The 22,051-nt window shown below is 38.5% G+C and overlaps 1 protein-coding gene across 2 annotated transcripts in view; it reads right to left on the bottom strand.

Moving 5' to 3' along the window:
* Nucleotides 1-11,118: 11,118 nt before the first annotated feature.
* FAM149A (family with sequence similarity 149 member A) overlaps nt 11,119-22,051 on the bottom strand; it is a 38,247-nt gene continuing 27,314 nt past the window's right edge. For both annotated transcript variants that reach the window (XM_060778602.2, XM_060778603.2), the window contains exons 7-14: nt 21,714-21,904; nt 21,013-21,167; nt 20,425-20,528; nt 18,913-19,137; nt 18,013-18,133; nt 16,050-16,178; nt 15,093-15,171; nt 11,119-11,304 (exon numbers count right to left, since the gene is read on the bottom strand). In XM_060778602.2, the coding sequence (XP_060634585.2) occupies nt 11,231-11,304; nt 15,093-15,171; nt 16,050-16,178; nt 18,013-18,133; nt 18,913-19,137; nt 20,425-20,528; nt 21,013-21,167; nt 21,714-21,904 (1,078 nt within the window). In that variant the 3' untranslated portion in view covers nt 11,119-11,230. The remainder of the gene's footprint in view (nt 11,305-15,092; nt 15,172-16,049; nt 16,179-18,012; nt 18,134-18,912; nt 19,138-20,424; nt 20,529-21,012; nt 21,168-21,713; nt 21,905-22,051) is intronic.

Raw genomic sequence — 22,051 nt, 5'->3', positions numbered from 1 at the left:
AAACAGCATTGGCAACAACTTCTAGGGCAGTGTTTCTCCACCTGGGGGTCAGGACCCCAGGGGTTCAGAATGCTTTTGATTGTAGGTGGACTATAAATCCCAGCAACTACAACTCCCAAATATCAAGGTCTATTTTCCCCAAACTCCACCAGTGTTCACATTTGGGCCTATTGAGTATTCATGCCAAGTTTGGTCCACATCCATAATTGTTTAAAAGTCCACAGTGCACTCTGGCTGTAGGTGAACTACAACTCCAAAACTCAAGATCAATGCCCACCAAATCCTTCCAGGATTTTTTGTTGGTCGTGGGAGTTTTGTGTGCCAAGTTTGGTTCAATTCCATCATTGGTGGAATTCAGAATGCTCTTTGATTGTAGGTGAACTATAAATCCCAGTAACTACAACTCCCAAATGACAAAATCAACCCCTCCCCCACCACTATCAACCTCACCAGTATTCAAATTTGAGCATATCAGGTATTTGTGCCAAATGTGGTCCAGTGAATGAAAATACATCCTGCATATCAGATATTTACATTATGGTTCACAACAGTAGCAAAATTACAGTTATGAAGTAGCAACAAAAAAAATTATGGTTGGGGGTCACCACAACATTAGGGACTATATTAAGGGATCAAACCCTTCTGATTCTCAGAGCTCCAGAAGCAGTTCAAGCTTGCTGTCTAGCATGGAGTAGTGCATGGAGCAGTGGACTATAACTCCGAAGATGAGAGCTCAAATCTCCACCCAACAACGAAATACACTGAGTGGCTTTGGCTAAGTCACACTCTCTGAGATGAAGGCAGTGGCAAACCTCTTCTGAACAAATCTGGCCAATAAAACCCTGTGAAGGGTTCACCTTAGGTCACCATAGGTCAAAAATGACTAAGCACACAACAATTTCAGTGCATTGAGGAATGTGTGTCCTCCCATGTGGATCTCTGCTGCCCAATTAGTCCCAGATGTGGCCTCAAAGAAGTCCAAATTCCTGTGTGTCTTAGCCTTGAATCGCCACAGTCCTCATATTTTTCTTGCCTAAGTTTAATTATCACTTTACTTATTATGCATATGGAGCTGCTTGCTTAGCTCTTGCCCTGGAGCTGCATTCAACTCTTCAGCCTACTGAATGGCTGTAGTGGACCTTTGTAACACAGTGGACCTTTGTATGATGAAGGCCCTTGACAAGCATCATCAGCACTTTGCTTCTGAGGATAAAGTTCAGTCCTATTTTTCCCATCCTTCCCATTGCCTGACTCATCATTATTCCGATGTCTCCCTCGAAAGCAGACCATATAATTTTGAGATTTTAACAAGAATTTCCCATAAAATGAAAAGTTGTCAATGTACACTATGTGATGCGGCAGCTTAAAAAAGCAAATGGGATTTTGACCTGCATAAACATAAAATATAATGTCTAGATCAGTGGTTCTCAACCTATGGGTCAGATGTTTTGGCCTCCAACTCCCAGAAATCCTAACAGCTGGTAAACTGGCTGGGATTTTTGGGAGTTGTAGGCCAAAACACTTGGGGACCCACAGGTTGAGAACCAGTAGTCTAGATCCAGGGAAGTCATGCTACCCCGCTATTCTGCTTTGGTCAGACCACACCTGGAATACTGTGTCCAATTCTGGGCCCTGCAATTGAAGGGCTATGTTGAAAAGCTGCAATGTGTCCAAAGAGTGACTAAAATGATCAAGGGTCTGGAGAGCAAGCCCTATGAGGAGCGGCTTAAAGTGATGGGCATGTTTAGCCTGAGAAGAGAAGGCTGAGAGGTGACATGACCACGTATAAATATGTGAGGGGAACTCATAGAGAGGGAGCAAGCTTGTTTTCTGCTTCCCTGGAGACTAGGACACGGAACAATGGCTTCAAACTACAGGAAAGCAGATTCCACCTGAACAATAGGAAGAACTTCCTAACTGTGAGAGCTGTACAGCAGTGGAACTCTCTGCCCCAGAGTGTGTGGAGGCTTCTTCTTTGGAAGCTTTTAAACAGAGGCTGGATGGCCACCTTTCGGGGGTACTTTGAATGCAGTTTTACTGCCTCTTGGCAGGGGGAGGGACTGGATGGCCCATGAGGTCTCTTCCAACTCCATGATTCTATGATATTTTCTGAAATATATTTTGTTAAGATGTAGGAGCTTTACCCCTGCCTTTGAGCCACAGATGGCCATGTATAAAATATGAGGGGAAGTCACAGGGAAGAGGGAGCAAGGTTGTTTTCTGCTGCCAAAGAGACTAGGACGCAGAATAATGGCTTCAAACTACAGGAAAGGAGATTCCACCTGAACATTAGGAAGAACTTCCTAACTGTGAGAGCTGTTCAGCAGTGGAACTCTCTGCCCCAGAGTGTGGTGGAGGCTTCTTCTTTGGAGGTTTTTAAACTGAGGCCGGATGGCCATCTGTCAGGGGTACTTTGAATGCAATTTTACTGCCTCTTGGCAGGGGGTTGGACTGGATGGCCCACAAGGTCTCTTCCAACTCTATGATTCTATGATTCTACATGTTTGTCCTGTCTTGCTGTGTACAAGCAGTGTCCAAATACAGAGCTAAGCTCATGTGTCTGAATAAACCCTGCAAAAATAGATTATATTGTTTATATGAGCGCAGGTTCAGTCACTTCTAAAGTTTTAATGCAAACTCACAAGAGGAATATCAATCAGTATGTATGAGTAAATTTATTAGCTATGTTCTCAGAATAGTAACAGAAAGCAACAAATCCAGTTTTTCAAATCAAGTTTCACCCCCAATTTAGGTGCACAAGTTTATGTGGAATATGGGGTGTAGACGAGAGACACTATGGAGGAGCTTAGTCAACATTTTTTGCAATGTGTCCCAGTTCATACTGTTTGTGACGTCGAACACAAGAAGGATTTTAAGGACAATTGGCCTGATAACTGTTCAGAAATCCTTCCAATTAGGCAATTACCAATCAGACAGAAGGCCTAATGAATTCAAGAGACACGCTTAGCGTAATATGACATGACTATCACACTTGGTTTAGCTTTCATTTGCTACTCATAATCCAAAACAAACATTCTCAATATTTTATCAGCTAAGTAGCTGCATAGTTTTTTTAATTAAAAAGTTAATCATTTCTCCTGTGATCCAGTTTTCAAAAAGGCACTGTAAACACAACTCTTACCATCTAATTTCAGCACAGTGCAAATATTAAATGTTACATCTTTTAAAAGTATGCAATAGTATTTTAGCAGCAGTATTGCTCTTATACCATATACCTGTTTGATTGTGCATGAGAATAGTCATATCCTGCATTATAAATTTAATGTATTGCTAAATATGGCACTAATAACACAACCCAAGATATAGGGGGGGGGGGGGGGAATCCTTGAATTATGAGGTACTTCATATTATAATTTCCCTTTATAGAGGGGGCTTTTATGTAGAAAAAATGTGTATGAATTACACTATGTGAGAAGATTACCTGAGATAAGATGGAGAGTTCCCTGGAAAATTTTGCCATATGCTAGGGCAGATATTTTGATCTATCATAGAAATCACTGTGTATCATCATTGGTCATTCCTGGTAGCTGTGAAAGGGTTCATAATCCAAAATATCTGGAGGAGGCACAGGAAAGAAGCTGTAAACCAAAACATCCCCACCCTGGATTATAGGCTTCTGTTGAGTATGTTGGTAAATTTCATCTCTGTGAGTCACACAACACACTTACACAAGATTCATATACATTCTGCACCATTTACACTTGTCCACGTTTCATTATTACTCAGAAGCCCACAATGAGAGATGACAGAGACATTCATTTATTTTTCCACTACAGATTACATCTTCCACAACTGAATCTGCACTAAGAGGTCCTAACAATAACAACAACACTTTATTTATATGCCATCCTTCTTCCTGAGGGAACACAGAGTGGATTACAGTATATATAAAATAGTGAAGAGTAGAGAGATCACACTGGCAACAAAGATCCACATAGTTAAAGCAATGGTATTCCCCGTAGTCACCTATGGATGTGAGAGCTGGACCCTAGGGAAGGCTGAGCAAAGGAAGATAGATACTTTTGAACTGTGGTGCTGGAGGAAAGTTCTGAGAGTGCCTTGGACTGCGAGAAGATCCAACCAGTCCATACTTCAGGAAATAACGACTGACTGCTCATTGGAGGGAAGAATAGTAGAGGCAAAAATGAAGTACTTTGGCCACATCATGAGAAGAAAGGAAAGCTTAGAGAAGACAATGATACTGGGGGAAATGGAAGGAAAAAGGAAGAGGGGCCAACCATGGGCAAAATAGATGGATGGTATCCTTGAAGTGACTGGATTGACCTTGAAGGAGTTGGGGGTTGTGACAGCCAACAGGGAGCTCTGGCGTGGACTGGTCCATGGGGTCACGAAGAGTCGGAAATGACTGAATGAATGAACAACAACAAACATTATATAAGTAGACACAGGCAAACATTTAATGCCTTATTACAATGACATACAATGAGACACAAACACAGAGACAAAGGCAAAGACTTCTCCTTTCATTTCCAGCTCTGGAGGCGAAGCTCATTTCCAGCTCTGGGGGAGGTGCTCTTTCTCATTTCCCAAGCTGAGGAGCCTGGGTCCGTAGACAGCTCCTGGTCATGTGGCCGGCATGACTGCTTGGAGTGTCTTTTACCTTTTTCTGCCAAAGCAGTACCGATTCATCTATTCACATTTGCATGTTTTCGAAGTGCAAGGTTGGCAGGAGCTAGGGTTAACAGTGGGAGCTCACTCTGTCCCAAGAATTTGAACTGCCAATCTTCAGGTCAGCAGTTCAGTAGCACCATTGTGCCACCTTATAAACCTGCTGTCCAATGCATATATTTGCTGAAGGTAAAATTATGCATGAAAGAAACAAATGTGCAGATAAATGGGAAAAATATACGGTGACATAGTGACATCTCTATATCAACAGGGGAAAGTTCTGAACTTCATGTGAATACACAAAATTGCAGATCTCAACCCTATTGAAATGAAGGTTTTGTAGCCCAAGAATATCAGTCATGCCAGAAGACCTAGCGAATGGTGAAAGAAGTCATCTTTGTCAAACATGGATAATTGAAACTGCAGGTACCGGCACAGTGGTCATACTGTATATGTATATATGTTGTCAATATAAGCCTGTCTGGACCTTGAGATCCTCAAGAGAGGACTTTTTTTAGTCTCACCTCTTTGAAGTTCTCAGTGGTTGCCCACAGGCTCTGAAACTTCATCTACAAGGGTTATCCAGAAAGTAAGATTACAATATTAAAAGAATACAAAAAATGAATATATTTTAATTACATTATTTTTCCACATAATCACCATTCATGTGCAGGTACAGCTGTACCAGGAGCTCCAATTTTGTTTGCTTTGCATTGAATGTTTGTGGTAGTCCTAAGTTTCAGGGACTCTGCAGATAGGTGGCTTCTTTTGGCTGCAATCATAGGGCAAGCCACCTGTCAATTATCGTTAGGTTCCCTAGCCCCCTTTTTGGGCTTTGGAAGGAAAGTGAGCCATTTTGTTTGTTAGTCTCAGCCAGGTTAGCCAATGTATAGGATGTGTTTACTTCCCCTGTACAAAGGTTTCAACCTTTAAAAAATTCCAGGGTCACAGAAATTCTAACAGAATCTCCAGGGAAAGACTTTCCAAGGGAGAACAGCTTTAAGAGTCTCCTAAAAACTCCAGGGAAGCCTTCCTACAGCTTTGGGAGTTTCCAGGAATACAGCCTTAAAGTTTAAAGAACTCCAGCTGGAGAACATCCATTGCCTTGCTGGTAGGTCCACTCAGCGCTCGAGAAGCAGTTCGGCCTGGTAGCTGAACCTGGTAGCTGAACCCACACCAGTGAGGGTTGGATTTTAGTTAGCCTTGGGAGAAGTTATGAAAGGGGAATTTGATAAACATCTGAGTCAGAGCATGGAACTTCAACAAACTTGTGTTTTGCTCTTTCACACATCCCTACTCTCAGTGAGGATAAGATTTCCAAATGCATTTTATTTTTTAGTTGAATTGCCCTAACACCTTGCCCTAAAGCGACCTGCGATATCCATGGATTCTGCATCTACAAATTCAACCATTCATAGGCTGAATTTTTTTATAATCCAAAAAGCACACCTTGAATTTGCTATTTTATATAAGGCACATCATTGTTTTTAATGGGACTTGAGGCTAAAACCTTTTTATTCAGACAGGCTTTTAAAGTCGGGGGGGGGGGGGGGTGCTGTGGTTTTTAACTTTGAATATTTTTGATGGATTTTAACTGTAAATTTTTTAGTGCTGTTTGTGTTTAATTCTGTTTTAATGTTTGCATATTTGTATAATTTAAATCATATACTACAGGTTTATGTCGAGCCACTTTGAGTCCCCTTTGTGGAGATAAAGTAAAGGTAATGTTTTCCCTTCGATATGAAATCTAGTCATGTCCGACTCTGGAGGGTGGTGTTCGTCTCCATGTCTAAGCCAAAAAGCCAGTTTTATTTGTAAAAACCTCCAAGGTGATGTGGCCGGCATAACCGCATGGAGCACCATTACCTTCCTGCCAAAGCGGTACCTACTGATCTACTCACATTTCCATGTTTTTGAACTACTAGGTTGGCAGAAGCTGGGGCTAACAGTTGGATCTCACCCTGCTCTCCGGGATCTAACTGCCGACTTTTCAGTTGTCAAGTTCAGCAGCTCAGCGGTTTAACCCGCTCCACCACCGGGAGCTCCTTGGGGAGATAAAGCAGGATAATAATAATAATAATAATAATAATAATAATAATGGAGCATTCAAGGATTTTGCTATTCACTGAGGGTCCTGGAACAAACCCCCACCAGACAACAAGGACACACTATATTTTGAAAATTATATAAGCAAGTGGTCTATAAGCAACCAGTAATGGAATACTCCAGTTCAGAGATGGAAACAAGGTGGTCTACCAAATGGGCATTTCTATGCTATTATCAAACACAAAGGAGAACAGATCACATCACCTCCTACAAATTATGAATGCTCCCATTTCATGGGAAAAAATCACCTTGTCTTCTGAATTGTACATATTGGGTTTTCAAACTGGTTTCACCTTTGGTGGGTGTAAGTAACTTTAATAAAACATGTGTGTTGGTCACTCTTGCACAAATCTCTCTGCACCTCTTCTTCTGAAACTTGGCAGGCTTGATTGCTTCAGAAAAGGCAACTATTAATGGAAATTTCATACTTGAACTTTATTTAAAATCTTTGAAGAATTTATTTTAAAATGATATTTGTAGTTTTCTCTTAAAATAAGGCACGTAGCATCCATGCACACACAAGGCAAGCCTGTATTTTTCTAAAATGTTGTTATTATAAACCACCAGTGAAGTTCCTGTGCCTACAACCTTCCTTTACTTCTGAAAAAGAAGCAAGCTTTTTGCTGCTTTCCCATGGAGGTTGGTATCTTCCTCATGAGTGGGTCCAGATTTTAGTCCAAACTTTGAAGATGTGATATCTAGCTGAGGGATAAGGTTATCATGTTGAATAACTCTTGAAGTTTAGATAAAATCCAAAGAGTAAATTCCCTGTCTTTGAAGTCACCAGGTGCCAATGAAGAAAAGCTAGCAGGAGGCACAAAGACTTGTGTTTCTGAACTAAGATTCCAATTTGGACCCAAGTCAACTTATATAACCTCTGAATTGTTAGGGCCAATTGGATAGGTTTCTGAATCAGGGGCCAAACCAAGCCTTGCGGTTGGCGCACTCTCTTTGTGTATACATGTGTGAACATAAGAGTGCATGAGAAATATTGTACTGAGGAGTCATAAGAAAATGGAGCACTGAATTACAGACGCTTCGGAGCTAATGAATAGTTGTCAAATGTAGCCCTCCCAGACCACATGAAAAAGGAAACATTCAAGGAGCTCCTCCGTGTCTTTTACAAGTCTAATTAAATCTTATTTGAAGAGGAAGGTGAAAATATCTCAACAAACCTCGTCTTTGTTTAGAAGTGAAACTTTCTTTATCTTACAAGCAAGAATGTTATTGAAGTTCTGACTAATATCTTTATTTACATGTTGAATAATTTTTCAAACAAATACCAACTAATTATTACAAGCTTTATGACATTCAACAGATTTTAATAAAACACCCAGCTCTTTGAAATAAGAGCGGAAGAAAGAGAAACCAAAGGGAACTAAATTACCTGTTAAGATCCTTGCTTGAATCCACTCCACACAGCTGAATAAAATCCTACATTTTCTGCTTCGAACTGGAATATATGGCAGTGTGGACTCAGATAACCCAGTTCAAAGCAGATATTGTGGGATTTTCTGCCTTGATATTCTAGGTTATATGGCTATGTGGAAGGGCACTTTCTGAACCATTATGAAAAGTTTTCTAAACTATGAAGATAGCTCAAATAGATCTCAGTGTCAAATATCTGTTTGGCAAGTTTGTTTGGTGATCTTGAGCAAGCCAGTCTGGTTTGGCCCTGCCTCTCCTACAAGGCTGTTTTGAGAACTGAAGAGGGCTCTTCTACACAGCTCGATATCTGAGAATATCAAGGTAGAAATATCTGCTTTCAACTGGATTATTTGAGGGCCCTTCCACACAGCCCTAAATCCCAGAATATCAAGGCAGAAAATCCCACAATATCTGCTTTGAACTGGGTTATCTGAGTCCACACTCAGATAATGTGGGTTTTCCTGCCTTGATATTCTGGGATAGAGGTCTGTGCGGAAGGGCCAGAGAATGCTTTCCATGTTCACCATTAGCAAATCCTTAGAAAAAAGAGTGGGACAAAGCCAGCAATCTTTTATGCTGCTCTTGATCCACATTTCTCTTAACTTCTCACTAACATTTTTCAAACTGCTACATACCTGTCACAAGAAGGAAATAAATGAAGCACATGCAGATGCATTGATTTCGGTTCTTGAAGGAAAATATCAGCTTTCCGCATTTGTAAGAAGTACAATAACCTTCATGGCTCTAATTTTGGCTGAGAGCCAACTGAAATGACTACTCCAATAAATACAGCCAGAGTTTTAAATGATTCTATACACTTTTTATGTATTTCATTGGCTTATGAAACAATTTTGAATTAGTAGGTAAAACAATTAGTTTATGTAAGCATACGATGTTTAAAAAAATCAGGACAGAAAACCCTAATAAAGAGATTATTATTCACAACTCAACAAGCAGGTTAAGTTCAGGACGGCCTGCTTCTGGAATAATTCTGCTGGATGGAGTAATTATCTCTCTGCGGCTGTTAGTACATTGGTTGACCTATTAATTGCAGGCAATGTGGAGGTCAGCTCTCCGAACAGGCTTCCAGGTGTGACATAGAATCAAAGAAAAAGAGCTGGAAGAGATTGCAAGAAGCATCCAGTCATGCAGGAATATATTATCAAAGCACTCTTGGCAGATGGCCATCCAGTACATTTAAAACTTCTAAAGAAGGACATATGCCAAATCCATGACAAAAGAAAACTAGAGAGAAGCAACCATATTGGACAACAATGGGGGAATGACTTCATTAGAAACAGCTGTTAAAAACAGTAAAAAAATTTAACATATGCAGCATCTAGACCAGTGGTTCCCAACCTGTGGTCCATGGACCACCAGTGGTCTGCAAGAACTAAAATATGGTCCACAGCTTCACCGTTACTATGCCATTGCAATGAGAGTGACTGGTCTCGCAAAACCCTCTTATAGTGCTGAGACTTATTAAATATGATTTTCTGTGGGCGAGCAGATGGCGACTACTGGATGACATATTTTCTGTATCAGAAACTAGAGCTGATGTGGTCTATCCAATGCAATTTTCTGAATCAGCATCCCAAATAAGCAAACCAAACATAAAGTTGATCAAAAACTGATTCATAACCCTTTTGGTACTAGCATTGGAGAGTGGTCCTTGGTCAAAGTGGCCCCTGGTCAAAAAAATTTTTTTTTTCATGTCAGGAGTGACTTGAGAAACTGCAAGTCGCTTCTGGTGTGAGATAATTGGCTATCTGCAAGGATGTTGGCAAAGGGATGCCTGGATGTTTGATGTTTTACCATCCTTCTGGGTGGCTTCTCTCATGTCCCCGAATGGGGTGCTGGAGCTGAAAGAGAGAGCTCATCCATGCTCTCCTCAGATTCAAACCTCTGACCTGTCGGTCTTCAGTCCTGCCAGCCCAAGGGTTTAACCCATTGCGTCACCAGGGGCTCCTAAAGGTTGAGAACCACTGATCTAGACAGTAGCATCTTGTAGCAATGGGAATAAGTGCAGCTTTATCCCCAATTTTGGGGATTTCTCTCCTATGCAATATTCATGGACCACACAGATTCCTGAAGCAACAAAGATCAGCTTTTTATACAGTTGTTTTCCAACTCTGATTACTGAACAAAAAATAAGAGCTTAAAAAGGGGGCAGATTCAGTTTTCTTCATTCTTCAAAACAAAACTTGACACTGCAACTTAGCAGAAGTTGAGTTGCTGTAAGTTTTCAGGCTGTATGGCCATGTTCCAGAAGCATTCTCTCCTGACATTTCACCTGCATTTATGACAAGCATCCTGAGAGGTTGTGAAGACCTCACAGCCTCTGAGGATGCCTACCACAGATGAAGGTGAAACGTCAGGAGAGAATGCTTCTGGAACATGGCCATATAGCCCTAAAAACTTACAGCAACCCAGTGATTCCAGCCATGAAAGCCTTCGACAATACATTTAGCAGAATTTGTTAGTTGCTCGAAGAATAAGAGATCCAAAAAAGTACTTTTCTACTAAATTCAGCATTAGCATTAAAAAAAAACAACAAATGGCACCAATTCCTGAGAGAGCTCATGTGGTATAGTGGATTGAGTGTTGAAATAGGACACTGGGAGATCAGGGTTGATATCCCCTTCTCCAGCCATGAAAACCCACTGGGCGACCTTGGACAAGTCATATACTCTCCGCCTCAAGAGGAAGGCAATGGTAAAAAAGCACCCGACTGAATAAAGTGTGCCAAGAAAGCCCCATGATAGTTTTAACTTGGGGTTTCTATGAACCAAAATAATCCGAAGACATACAACAACAACAATAATCTACCAACTCCTACCAGATAATTTGGAAATAAACCACTGTCTTTCTGTCCACAATGATTTTTTCCCCTGCAACAAATGTTTGGTAAAAGAAAAGTGGGCCACTCAGATATAGAATGATTAAACCATACATTTTAATACTGGTACTTCGTTTCTCCTGATGTTATCAGAGTACTGTGGATTCCTGTCATGTATAGACCAGTCCTTTTGTCTTCTGGTAAATGTTATGAGGCAACTTGAAATCTCCTCCTAGAGACAGATGGGTTTCTCTGGAACGACCTGGCATGGAATTGTGAACCTGCAAGCAACAAAAATGATTCACCAATACTGAAAATCTACTAAACACATCAGTGGGGACAGGGGGGAGGAATGACCTATTTCTGAATTCTATGAATGGGTGACATTCCCATCTAGACACAATTTCCCACTTGTAAAATATGAATCATAATAATATCATGTATAATGGGGTAGTGGTAAAAGATGGTTCAAGAAGCAGAAATCAGTAATGTTATGATACACATTATGTAGTTTCACCTAGAGCAGGGGTGTAAACTCATTTTCGCTGAGGGCCACATTAACCTTATGGTTTTCTAAAAAAGGCCATTTATAATTGTAAGATTCTAAAAATGTAACTTTGTTGCCCTGACACTGAAAGCCTCGCCTGCCAAATAAAATGACATGGCAGACCAGATTTGGTCTGCAAACCTTGTGTTTGACATGTGTGACCTAGAGGCTCCAGTGATGTTAAATCAAAACCTCCCTCTGTTAAATTGTGTGCTTGATCTCTATCACTTTCATGTATGCCCATATCCAAAGTCTTTCCAGTGCTTCAACTCCTTTCCCGATCTGCCTTCCAGAGGAATGAGACCCAATTTGTGTGCATAACAATGGACTGACCTGGACTGTGATTTCAAACTTGTATGATTTAAACAATGTTTTAGTAAATTTATATTTTAATTGCTTTAATCATTTATTACTGTTGTTGGCATTGAATGAATGCCTGTTGTAAAGCTGCCCTGAGACTCCCTGCGGGGGTGAGAAGGACAGAATAAAAATATGCAAAATAATAAATAAATATCTGTGTTTAGGGCAACATACTTTTAAGCTACTGTTTTCTCCTCTCCGGGAATACTACAGCTCTCATATCTTCTAAGGCCCCTTCTAGATTGCTATATAAAATCCAGATTATCTGCTTTGCACTGGATTATATTGCATTACAATCACTATTCGATCACCAAATTCTGTCCTCTTATTCAGTAATCAATCTCTATATATATGTCCAGAGTATAGTCAGCCTTCCATAACCACAGGGTCAGTATCCACAGATTCAACCAACCACATCGCAATAATAGGAGAAAAATCTCAATAACAATAAAAAATGCCATTTAAAGTGTATATAGTATGTTATTGATACACAATTTGGATAAAGAAATCCACACAGGTAGATGTTGCAATAGTGTGATAGTAAGGGTGCTTCATAAGTGGTGTCGACTGGTGTTTTACACACAGGAACCATAGTGGAATGGTTGAAGTCCTTACATTTTGTGACTGAAGTATATAAGGATAGCTTCTCCACATCCCACTGACTATATATGCCAGGCATGGCAAACTTCGGCCAATGTCTGATATATACCATCATTCTTCAGGACAGTCTTTTGGACTTCCTATGAGCGTTTCTGTCCATCCATTTCATAAATCTAGGCTACATTTAGGAAATGGTCTCCCCTATTTTACAAAAAAAACCCAATTATCTGATAAGAAAAAATACCACTGGTGATATTTTGTTATTAAAAACGCCATTTGTAACTGCACCAAACCTTTCACATCAAGAAATAAAGTATAGCCCACATATCCCCAAAGGATACATTCCTGGACTTTACATAAATATGTGAAATCAAGCAAATCATATTGAAATGAAAGACCTATGGTCTATGCGTATCATGGAATTGCACTATAAGATTTAGAAAATACCTAGAAGGGACATATTTTATAGCATGTGGATAAATGAAACCATGTGCAGTTGTGGATACCCATCCTGTGGATACAGAGGTCATACTGTGTACATCAGGGGTCCTCAAACTAGGGCAGGAGGCCGGATACGATCCTCCAAGGTCATCTACCCGGCCCTCGCTCAGGGTCAACCTAAGTCTGAAACGACTTGAAAGCATGCAACAACAACAACAACAATCCTATCTCATCAGCCAAAAGCAGGCCCACACTTCCCATTGAAATACTAATACGCTTTATTTGTTAAAATTGTTCATCATTTTAATTATTGCATTGCTTTTAAGTGTTTTTTGCACTACAAATAAGATATGTGCATTGTGCATACAAATTCATTCATGGTTTTTTTCAAATTATAATCCGGCCCTCCAAAAGTTTGAGGGACTGTGACCTGGCCCTCGGTTTAAAAAGTTTGAGGACCCCTGGTGTACATGATTTGAACTGGGCAGCTACACAGGTTGAACAGATGGTAGCTTAAAACTTGTGCTGCTGTCCTTAAAATCTGCCTTACGTATCAGAATGTCTATTATCTTTCAGCACAATGGCAGATAAATAAAGTTATAGAGGAATTGACTGGTTGATTAACTTCTGAGACAGAAAAACATTTTTATTTCATGTGCATTTCACTCAGCAGTTGAGGATATGCTTGGAATATGAAATATTGCAGCTTGATATGAGCAGTCATGCTTCACAGACACATGACTGAGTTTATCAAATCTTAAAATAGTAACAAGCAGTTTGTGCAGAGAAATGGGAGGAGAAACGGGTTCTTTGCTGTTGCTTTCCATTGACAAGGGAGACCTCTGTTGGTTCTTCAGTAGCAATGCAAAGACTATAAATATGGTGTGAAAACACTTAAGGATAATAAACCTGTATGGCTTAAAGGCAGGTTCAAAATTTTAGATAGAACAATCCTAAGGAATGTTGCTCCTGGAGAACAGAGATTGGAGAACAGAGATTACTCCCCAATGGATGGATTACAAACTAAAGGTATGCTGAGCTGTCCCTGCATAGTCAACAAACCTTCATGTTGCTCTATATATCAAAATGAGATCAGTAAAAAATACAAAGTATCAAGTCTTAAAGAATGAACCGAAATCCTATCTGCTAATCTGACTTTTTTTTAATACAGAAGGAATTTAGTTTAAGATGTTTTGTGCCACTTGGTCTTTGGGCTCTCTGTAGATACTGCAGCAAAATGAGAAAAATAATAAGAACTTCACCACTCCAATATTTTTTTCTTCCATTTCTAGCACTGCAGAGAATAAGACCTTGGAAATAATTCCTGTCTAGACTGTGTTCATACACCCTTGGCAATTTTGCCTCCCTGTTTAGGATAGATGCCCAGATTGCCCTTCTAAATGCTCAAAACTATTTCGTCACTCTAATGCTAGAAATATGGAGGAGCAGTGGCGCAATGGGTTAAACCCTTGTGCCGGCTGGACTGCTGACCTGAAGGTTGCCGGTTCAAATCCTCGAGATGGGGTGAGCTCCCGCCTGTCAGCTCTATTTATTTATTTACAGCATTTTTATCCCGCTCTTTTCAGCCTCAAGGTGACTCAGGGTGGTGTACAGATTGGCAACAATTAGATGCCATGCCATAAACATCCATACATATATATCAATTAAAAACATTTAATAGATTTTAATTGATATGTATGCATGTATGTTTATGCTATAAACATACATACATATCAATTAAAACATTTAAAAACATTTTAAAAGCTCTAGCTTGCGGAGACATGAGAGAAGCCTCCCACAGGATGGTAACACATCCGGGCATCCCCTGGGCAACGTCTCTGTAGACAGCCAATTCTCTCGCACCAGAAACGACTTGCAGTTCTCAAGTCACGTCTGACATGATTAAAAAAATGCTAGAAATTTGCTTAAAAATGAAAATGTCATTTGAGGGACAGATTTCTTATTTAGAAGGGGGATGTTTTTATTCTGCCTCCTCCGAAGCTACTCTTCTATCCTTAGCCCACTCCATTCTCCCAGAAATGCCAAAACGCCATAATGTGAAAATTAGTATTTTGCCTTATAACCATATTTTTAGCTCCCTCAATAAAGAAGCGATCTTACCTGCCAATACCCCTTGACCAGTCCACAAGTGGTTAGCAAAATCCATAGACGTCAATGATCTTTTATGAGGAGTATCTGACTGAAAAAGATATCAACACGTCTATCCATTACAGGCTTTGCCCATCCTATACACTACATTCACATGTTACAGAAGATGCATTCCAGAGTCTATGTTCACACATAACCAGCTTCTTCTAGCATTTAGGAGGAGTATGCTAAAGTTTAGTTTTCACCTTCCTCTGATCTTGCTTTGAATTGTCAATGTATAATAGAGATGGAAATCTGTGAGCCTTTCCACACAGCCCTATATCCCAGAATATCATGTCAGATAATCCCACATTATCTGAGTGTGGACTCTGATAACCCAGTCAGATATTCTAGGATGTTCTGCCTTGATATTCTGGGATATGGGGCTGTGTGGAAGGGCCCTAACTTCTTACAAGGAAGAACAAGAACTACAAAAAAACTTCAGCATGCTTCATCCTATTCAGTAAGTTTACACGAGTTTTATGTATTTCTAGTTCTAGCAATGCAGAATAAAAAAAGAAATAAAGGGAGATGTGATCCTAAAACTTATTTTGGACTCATTGCAGCTTGTGCACACGAAACTCTTGTTTAGCAATGCCTTTGTGAACTGGGCCACTGACTGGAATATGGAGTAAATGTTATATAAATATAATTATCCCAAAAACGCACATCAAAGAGTGGCCACGGCTACTTTTTCTTGGGAGAAAAACATCCAGTGTGTAGTCTTTCCAGATTGTAGTCAAAAAGGCAAAGGGCAATAGCTAGGCCATCCACTGGTGACCATATTAGTATCAGTGGAATTGGGAAAAATGTAACATCCAACCCATGCTTATACAGTTTCCATAACCTCTTTAATACAATTTCACAAAGAGTTAACAGAGAACTTTATTTCATTCTATGCTTAATCTTTTCAAACTCTCAGGTACATACCCGGAAAGTATGCGTAGTATTTGGTCTTGAAAACTGATCTATGATGACAGTACGCTCTCTAAGTGGCCGCTGTTCCAAGCTATCAGGTACAGCACTGGATATTCTGCTATGAGGATATCTTCCTTTATGCTAGGGAGAATAGGTTGAATAGATGAAAAGCGTACACTCAGAACTTGAAAAAAAACCTATTTCCAATTCAAGCAAGGTAATTTTTGCTTTCTAGTTCATCTTATTATTATCATCTTATTATTGCCCACCCCTCAAAATATTTTTCTTAATATAAGAGTTTCTAAAATTGCTTAAACTTTACCAAATGAGCTTCATTTTAATTTATTTGAAGATAGCACACATTTTCGTATGAAAAGACAAACATATAACTACACGATATCATCTTTAAGACTAAAAATGATTAATATATATTAAGCCGTGTAAGCTGGACACAATGAACTCCTCGCGGATCTTTTGCAAACACATAAAACACTAAGGATAACTGGGCCTCACAGATCTAATGCAAAAGAAGTTGAGCTATCCAAGCAGAAAAATGAACATGAAAAACAGAAAATGCAACCAGTGGAGAAATGAAATTCTTAGAAATAAAAGGGAACAGAACCTAACGGACAAACTGCAGCTGTACATCACAACAAGTCCCTTGACATGATACAAGAAAATAGTTTTTGCTAAAAAAAACTGGCCTTTCAGAGGCACTGTTTGTTTGTTTATTTTTAATAACTAAATTTTATTGGAAAAGAAGAAATATAATATTATAGATAGATAGATAATATATATAATATATAATGTATAATGTATAATATATAATAAACACTGTAACAACATTTGATAATGTTGATAAGAAATTCTGTTCCTGGTTTGAAAGTATTATTTCTTGTTTAATTATGTGGTACCGACTTTGAAAGTAATTGTTATACTCCAGAAACTTTGTTTTTGTAGCTGCCACAAACAAGGTTAAATTGGTTGAGACTCTTATCAGATATTAATTGAAAAACTATAGCAAAAATGTGCTGTAGGATGTCCCACAAAAACAAAGTTTTTGCAGTTAAATAAACTTTTTCCATGTTTGCATGATAGAACCAATTAGGAAATGACATTTATATTCCAGGAACAAAAATAGTGTTATATAGTGTAATATTTTCATGTCAGGAGTGACTTAAGAAACTGCAAGTAGCTTCTGGTGAAAGAATTGGCTGTCTGCAAGGATGTTGCCCAGGGGATGCCAGAATGTTTTGATGTTTTACATCCTTCTGGGAGGCTTATCTCATGTCCCTGCAGGGAGAGGTGGAGCTGACAGAGGGAGCTCAACCCGCTCTCCCTGGATTCGAACCACTGACCTGTTGGTCAGCAGTCCTGCCAGCACTAGGGTTCAACCCACTGCACCACAAGGTGCTACACATAGTGTAACAGAACAAACAGAGTGCAATAGAAAGAACAAACAAGTTTTTGGCATATGTAATACTAAAAAATACAAAACATTATTCTATCCACTACAGAACTCCAACTAAATGCCTATTAAAATAAATCAACATAAACACAAAAATTAAACGCACACATACATACAAAAGCAAAACTGACAAAAAGACAGATCTACAAACCTACCACTCATTATCTGGTGGTTTTTACCCTATATTAGTCTATTCCTTTAAAATGATATTATACAATCACACTTCTATTTCTAGTAGCACTGTTTAAGATTTGTAAATATCTTTACAGAACTAAATATTTTATATATACAGTATGCATAGGAACTTCAGCTGCACAACAACTCAGTCATGTAGAGTAGGGTGAGAAATTGCAACTCCGAGTAGACTACTCGGCCTTAATGGAATAAGAAATGAACCAAGATACCCCACATGTAAGCCCAGGCCTCTATTCATCACAGCACCCTGAGTTTCTCAATTTCAACCAACACTGATAACAGTATTTTTAAATATGTATCTATATATCTTACAAAGCCTAGCCGGGTTCCAGGGACTGAAAGGTACTGATCAACCACATCTGGATTTATTGGTGGCAACTTGTTCCGTGTTGTAGGTGGAAGTGGAGAGGACAAGCGATCTAGGGCAGTGCTCCTGTAGGACAGTAAAGTGGATATATAAAATGATACAAATTTCAATTTCTTCAATCACTACAAGAGTCATTCTTAATATAATATAATGCATGGGCAATCCTAGGACTCCTACTTCATAACAGCTATCCTACATTCTCCTTCCCTTCCTCCATATGTTTGTATGAAAGAGAGAGAGATAAAGACAGGGAGGGCGTGCTTTTAAAACCTTACATTCTTCCTATAGCTAGATTCTACTGTCCAGTCTTCTCCCTACATGTAGACATTCAGCAACTGGCATATAGCATTCTTTCATAAATTTAACTATTATTTATTATAAAGATATATAGACTGCTTGAACAGGCCCACAATTGCACATATAATCATGGACTGTCCAAGTATTTAAAAAGGCTGTGAAAGGCTGAATTTTTCCAACCTAAACTATGTCTCATTTCTGGTTTTTAAGTCTTTAAGTGACATAAACGTAATCCATTGTTGCATGGCAGAACAAAGAATTTCAAAAACTTTCTCCCAGCTGGATAAAGTTATACAGGATTTTATGCATTATCCCTTGAATTTTTACAAAATGAATTTCATGCAAAAGCCTTTTTAGAAAACTGTATTTTAAAAACACAAACACACATTTTGCCAAAATCTTGAAGTGGTTGACTATGTTTTTCAACAGGCTGTCCTGACATGTAAAAACACACTTTCCTGCACAGGCTAAGAAAATTTTGCGAGGAATGTTGACATCCCAATATACTGCTAAGGTCATAATGGCAAAGAACAAAAACAAATGCTCACAATTTTGTCCCCCTAAGAATTTCATCATTATAAACACTGATGGTTTTTGAACGTAACGGATCTGCTGCTATTGATGGCAGCCTGCGATGGCCTGCTGTTTTTCTAGAGGATCCAGGCAACATTCGAGATACTGAAAGAACACTGTTGTCATTAATTCGTCCCAGTCGATTTCGTGCGGAATTAACACTAGAACCTATACGTTGTGGTTTGTCTTCCTGTTCATTCCTGAAAATCAAAAGTAAAATGTATAGAATTGAACCCTATCCTATTAAATATTATTTCCATTCTCCCACAAAAGAATATGCAACTTTAAATTATATATATATTCTGTACCATATATACTCGAGTATAAGCCGACGCAAATATAAATTGAGGCACCTAATTTTACCACAAAAACTGGGAAAACGAATTGATTTGAGTATAAGCTGAGGGTGGGAAATGCAGCAGCTATTGGTAAATTTCAAAAATAAAAAGATACAAATAAAATTACATTAACTGAGGCAACAGTAGGTTAAATGTTTTTGAATATTTATGTAAAACGGTAACTTATGATAAAAGTGTCCAACTCTGATTAAATCATTATTTTAACCTTCTTCAATGTAAATGTGCTTCTGTACCCTTCCAATAATAATAGAGTAAAATAATACATGTAATAACAATAATAAATAAAGTAAAATAATTAATGTAATAACAACAATAATACATAGAGTAAAATAATAAATGTAACAACAACAACAATCATCCAATAATCACCATAGTTTATTTTAACATTTTGTATATGAATAAGGAAAAGTGGGAAAGACACTCTAATTTTAAAATTAACCAACAACAAAGATGAGGAAACAGCACTGGAGAGTGATGCCTTTAAAATGTTCTGATGCAAAGCTTGTTAACATAGGGGTCCCACTGGTGGCTTTCAGAAGATGCACTATAGATGAAAAAACAATCCAAATTGAAAATTATGTTATACCACTTATTCCATTGCCTACTACATATTTTGTAAATCAGGATGTTCAGAAAAAGAAGGAACATTGTTTGGATGTCAGCAATTATATATATGGCAACATTTCAAACACCATGTCACAATTTTAATGTTTGACTCCAGTCAAATAGGAGTAGCCTTCTCAATGAGATGTATTTTTATGCAGAACTGAAATTTATTTATATTATATTTGTACAATCTGGGTTCACTTCATTCCTTTCCAAGCGCTGTGCATCATCTTTTGCATGGTATAATGAGACAAATATATCATTCCTGATTAAGATTATTTCTATCATCTATGTAAATGAAATTAATTTCCATTGTAATAAAATGAACTATATACAGTTTTATGCAAATGTATGTGCCTTTTTTCTGAGAAGGGTTTCAGTGTCTTTTATCGGATTCTTACAAGTATCTGTGATCCAAAAGAGGGTAAAAGGGCTCTGTGCTCAAGCAGGAATTAAAAATAAGTATAGTGTGCATTGTGCTACTGAAATGTAATCTCATAAATACATCTTGGAAATACGTACAGCATCTTTTCTGCTAATCCTGAATGTCTCTGCTGTAGAGGTTTAGCTTGAATGGTCATGACACCATTTAAATCACTGTGCGAATTGCTGGGGAAACGGTGAATCTAAAAGAATAAATAGAAGAAAACCAAAATTCTTACACAGTCACTTACAAACATGTCTGAGGGCTAAAAATGAATGGTTTAAAACTGAAAATACATAGAGAGAGGCTCAATTGATATGCTGAAGGATATTTCTTCCTGTGTTCATTTCAAGTATTTATTAATTTTCCTAGCTATTTCCTGCTATAGGTTTTTCAAGCAGCTGATACAATAAGAACAAGTAAAATGTTAAAAAACAAGCGACCTTTGCAGCCTTACCCATCACATGGGCAACTGGGACAACTCAGACTCTCAAGCATAATATTAAGGAGCATAAAAACTGGGAGATTTCAATTTCATTGCTCTCATCATAGTAATGATATTTTCACTAACAATACTTTAGAAACACTTTAGATACAAAACACCAGCGCCCCACAGTTTTGTAATGATTTTGAAACTTTTTTTAATCAATTGCACACACCTAATCGCTAGTCAGAAATATTTTTACCTGTGCTGGGACAAAATGAAGGCCAAAAGATAAGCTTCGAGTTTCTGATCCTCTTGATGGAGGTACACTTGATGTATCCACTGCAACACGGGAAATTGGTAGATGTGGCAACTTATTTCCAGTAACCTTCCGTTTCTCTAATTGCTTGCCATGCTCTAAACCATAATTTAAAATAAATATAAAACAGACATACATGAATTATTATAGATTAAATATTGTAATTACTATAGTATACTGATGCAGACAGATGATAATGTGCCAAGTTTATACCAGCATGGTGCAGACATAATACTAGATCACTGCTTATTATGGTTTCCAAATCAGGATTAGCCCAGAGAATGTCTGTTGCCCCCTTGCCTTTTTAACTGCCCACTGGAGCAATCTCTCACTTCTTTTCCTTTCTATCACAACTATTGTTCAAATCTGGGGAGAGCGGGTTGAGTTCCCTCTGTCAGTCCCAGCTCCCCATGAGAGAAGCCTTCCATAAGGATGATAAAACATTAAAAATGCTGGTGTCCCCTGGGCAACATCCTGGCAGACAGCTAATTCTCTCACACAAGAAGCGACTTGTAGTTCCTCAGGTCACTTGTGACATGAAAAAAAAAATCAATGCTTTAAAACATATGTAATTCCAATAACATTAAAATTAAATTAAAATTAATACATATTAAACATTTAAAAACATTACATCCAATTATTACCTGTGAGAGAAGATTCCCAATACTTTCTTATTAATTCTTCCAGTACTTGGATTACATTGTTCCATACATGATCAAACAGTTCAGCATCCACAGCGTCTTTGATACAGGCATTGGGGGACACAGGAGGAATGCCATGTTTAATTCTCCTCTGAGCAAGCTGAGAATTCTTTTGCTCCAAACTCTCATCACCACTAATGATTGAAAAAAATTAAAGATTGCCAAACTATGGATGTGAAAACAATATATTTAATCACATCCTCCGCATGGATAATGGATCCATCTTATATTGGTCAGTGGTCAAGCTACCAGGTTCAAGGGGGTAAGCACACTCATGCACT

This window comes from Anolis sagrei, chromosome 5 (genome assembly GCF_037176765.1).
Source record: "Anolis sagrei isolate rAnoSag1 chromosome 5, rAnoSag1.mat, whole genome shotgun sequence".
NCBI lineage: Eukaryota > Metazoa > Chordata > Lepidosauria > Squamata > Dactyloidae > Anolis > Anolis sagrei.
The sequence above is the reverse complement of the archived record's forward strand: the minus strand, read 5'-3'. Positions and strand labels throughout refer to the sequence as shown.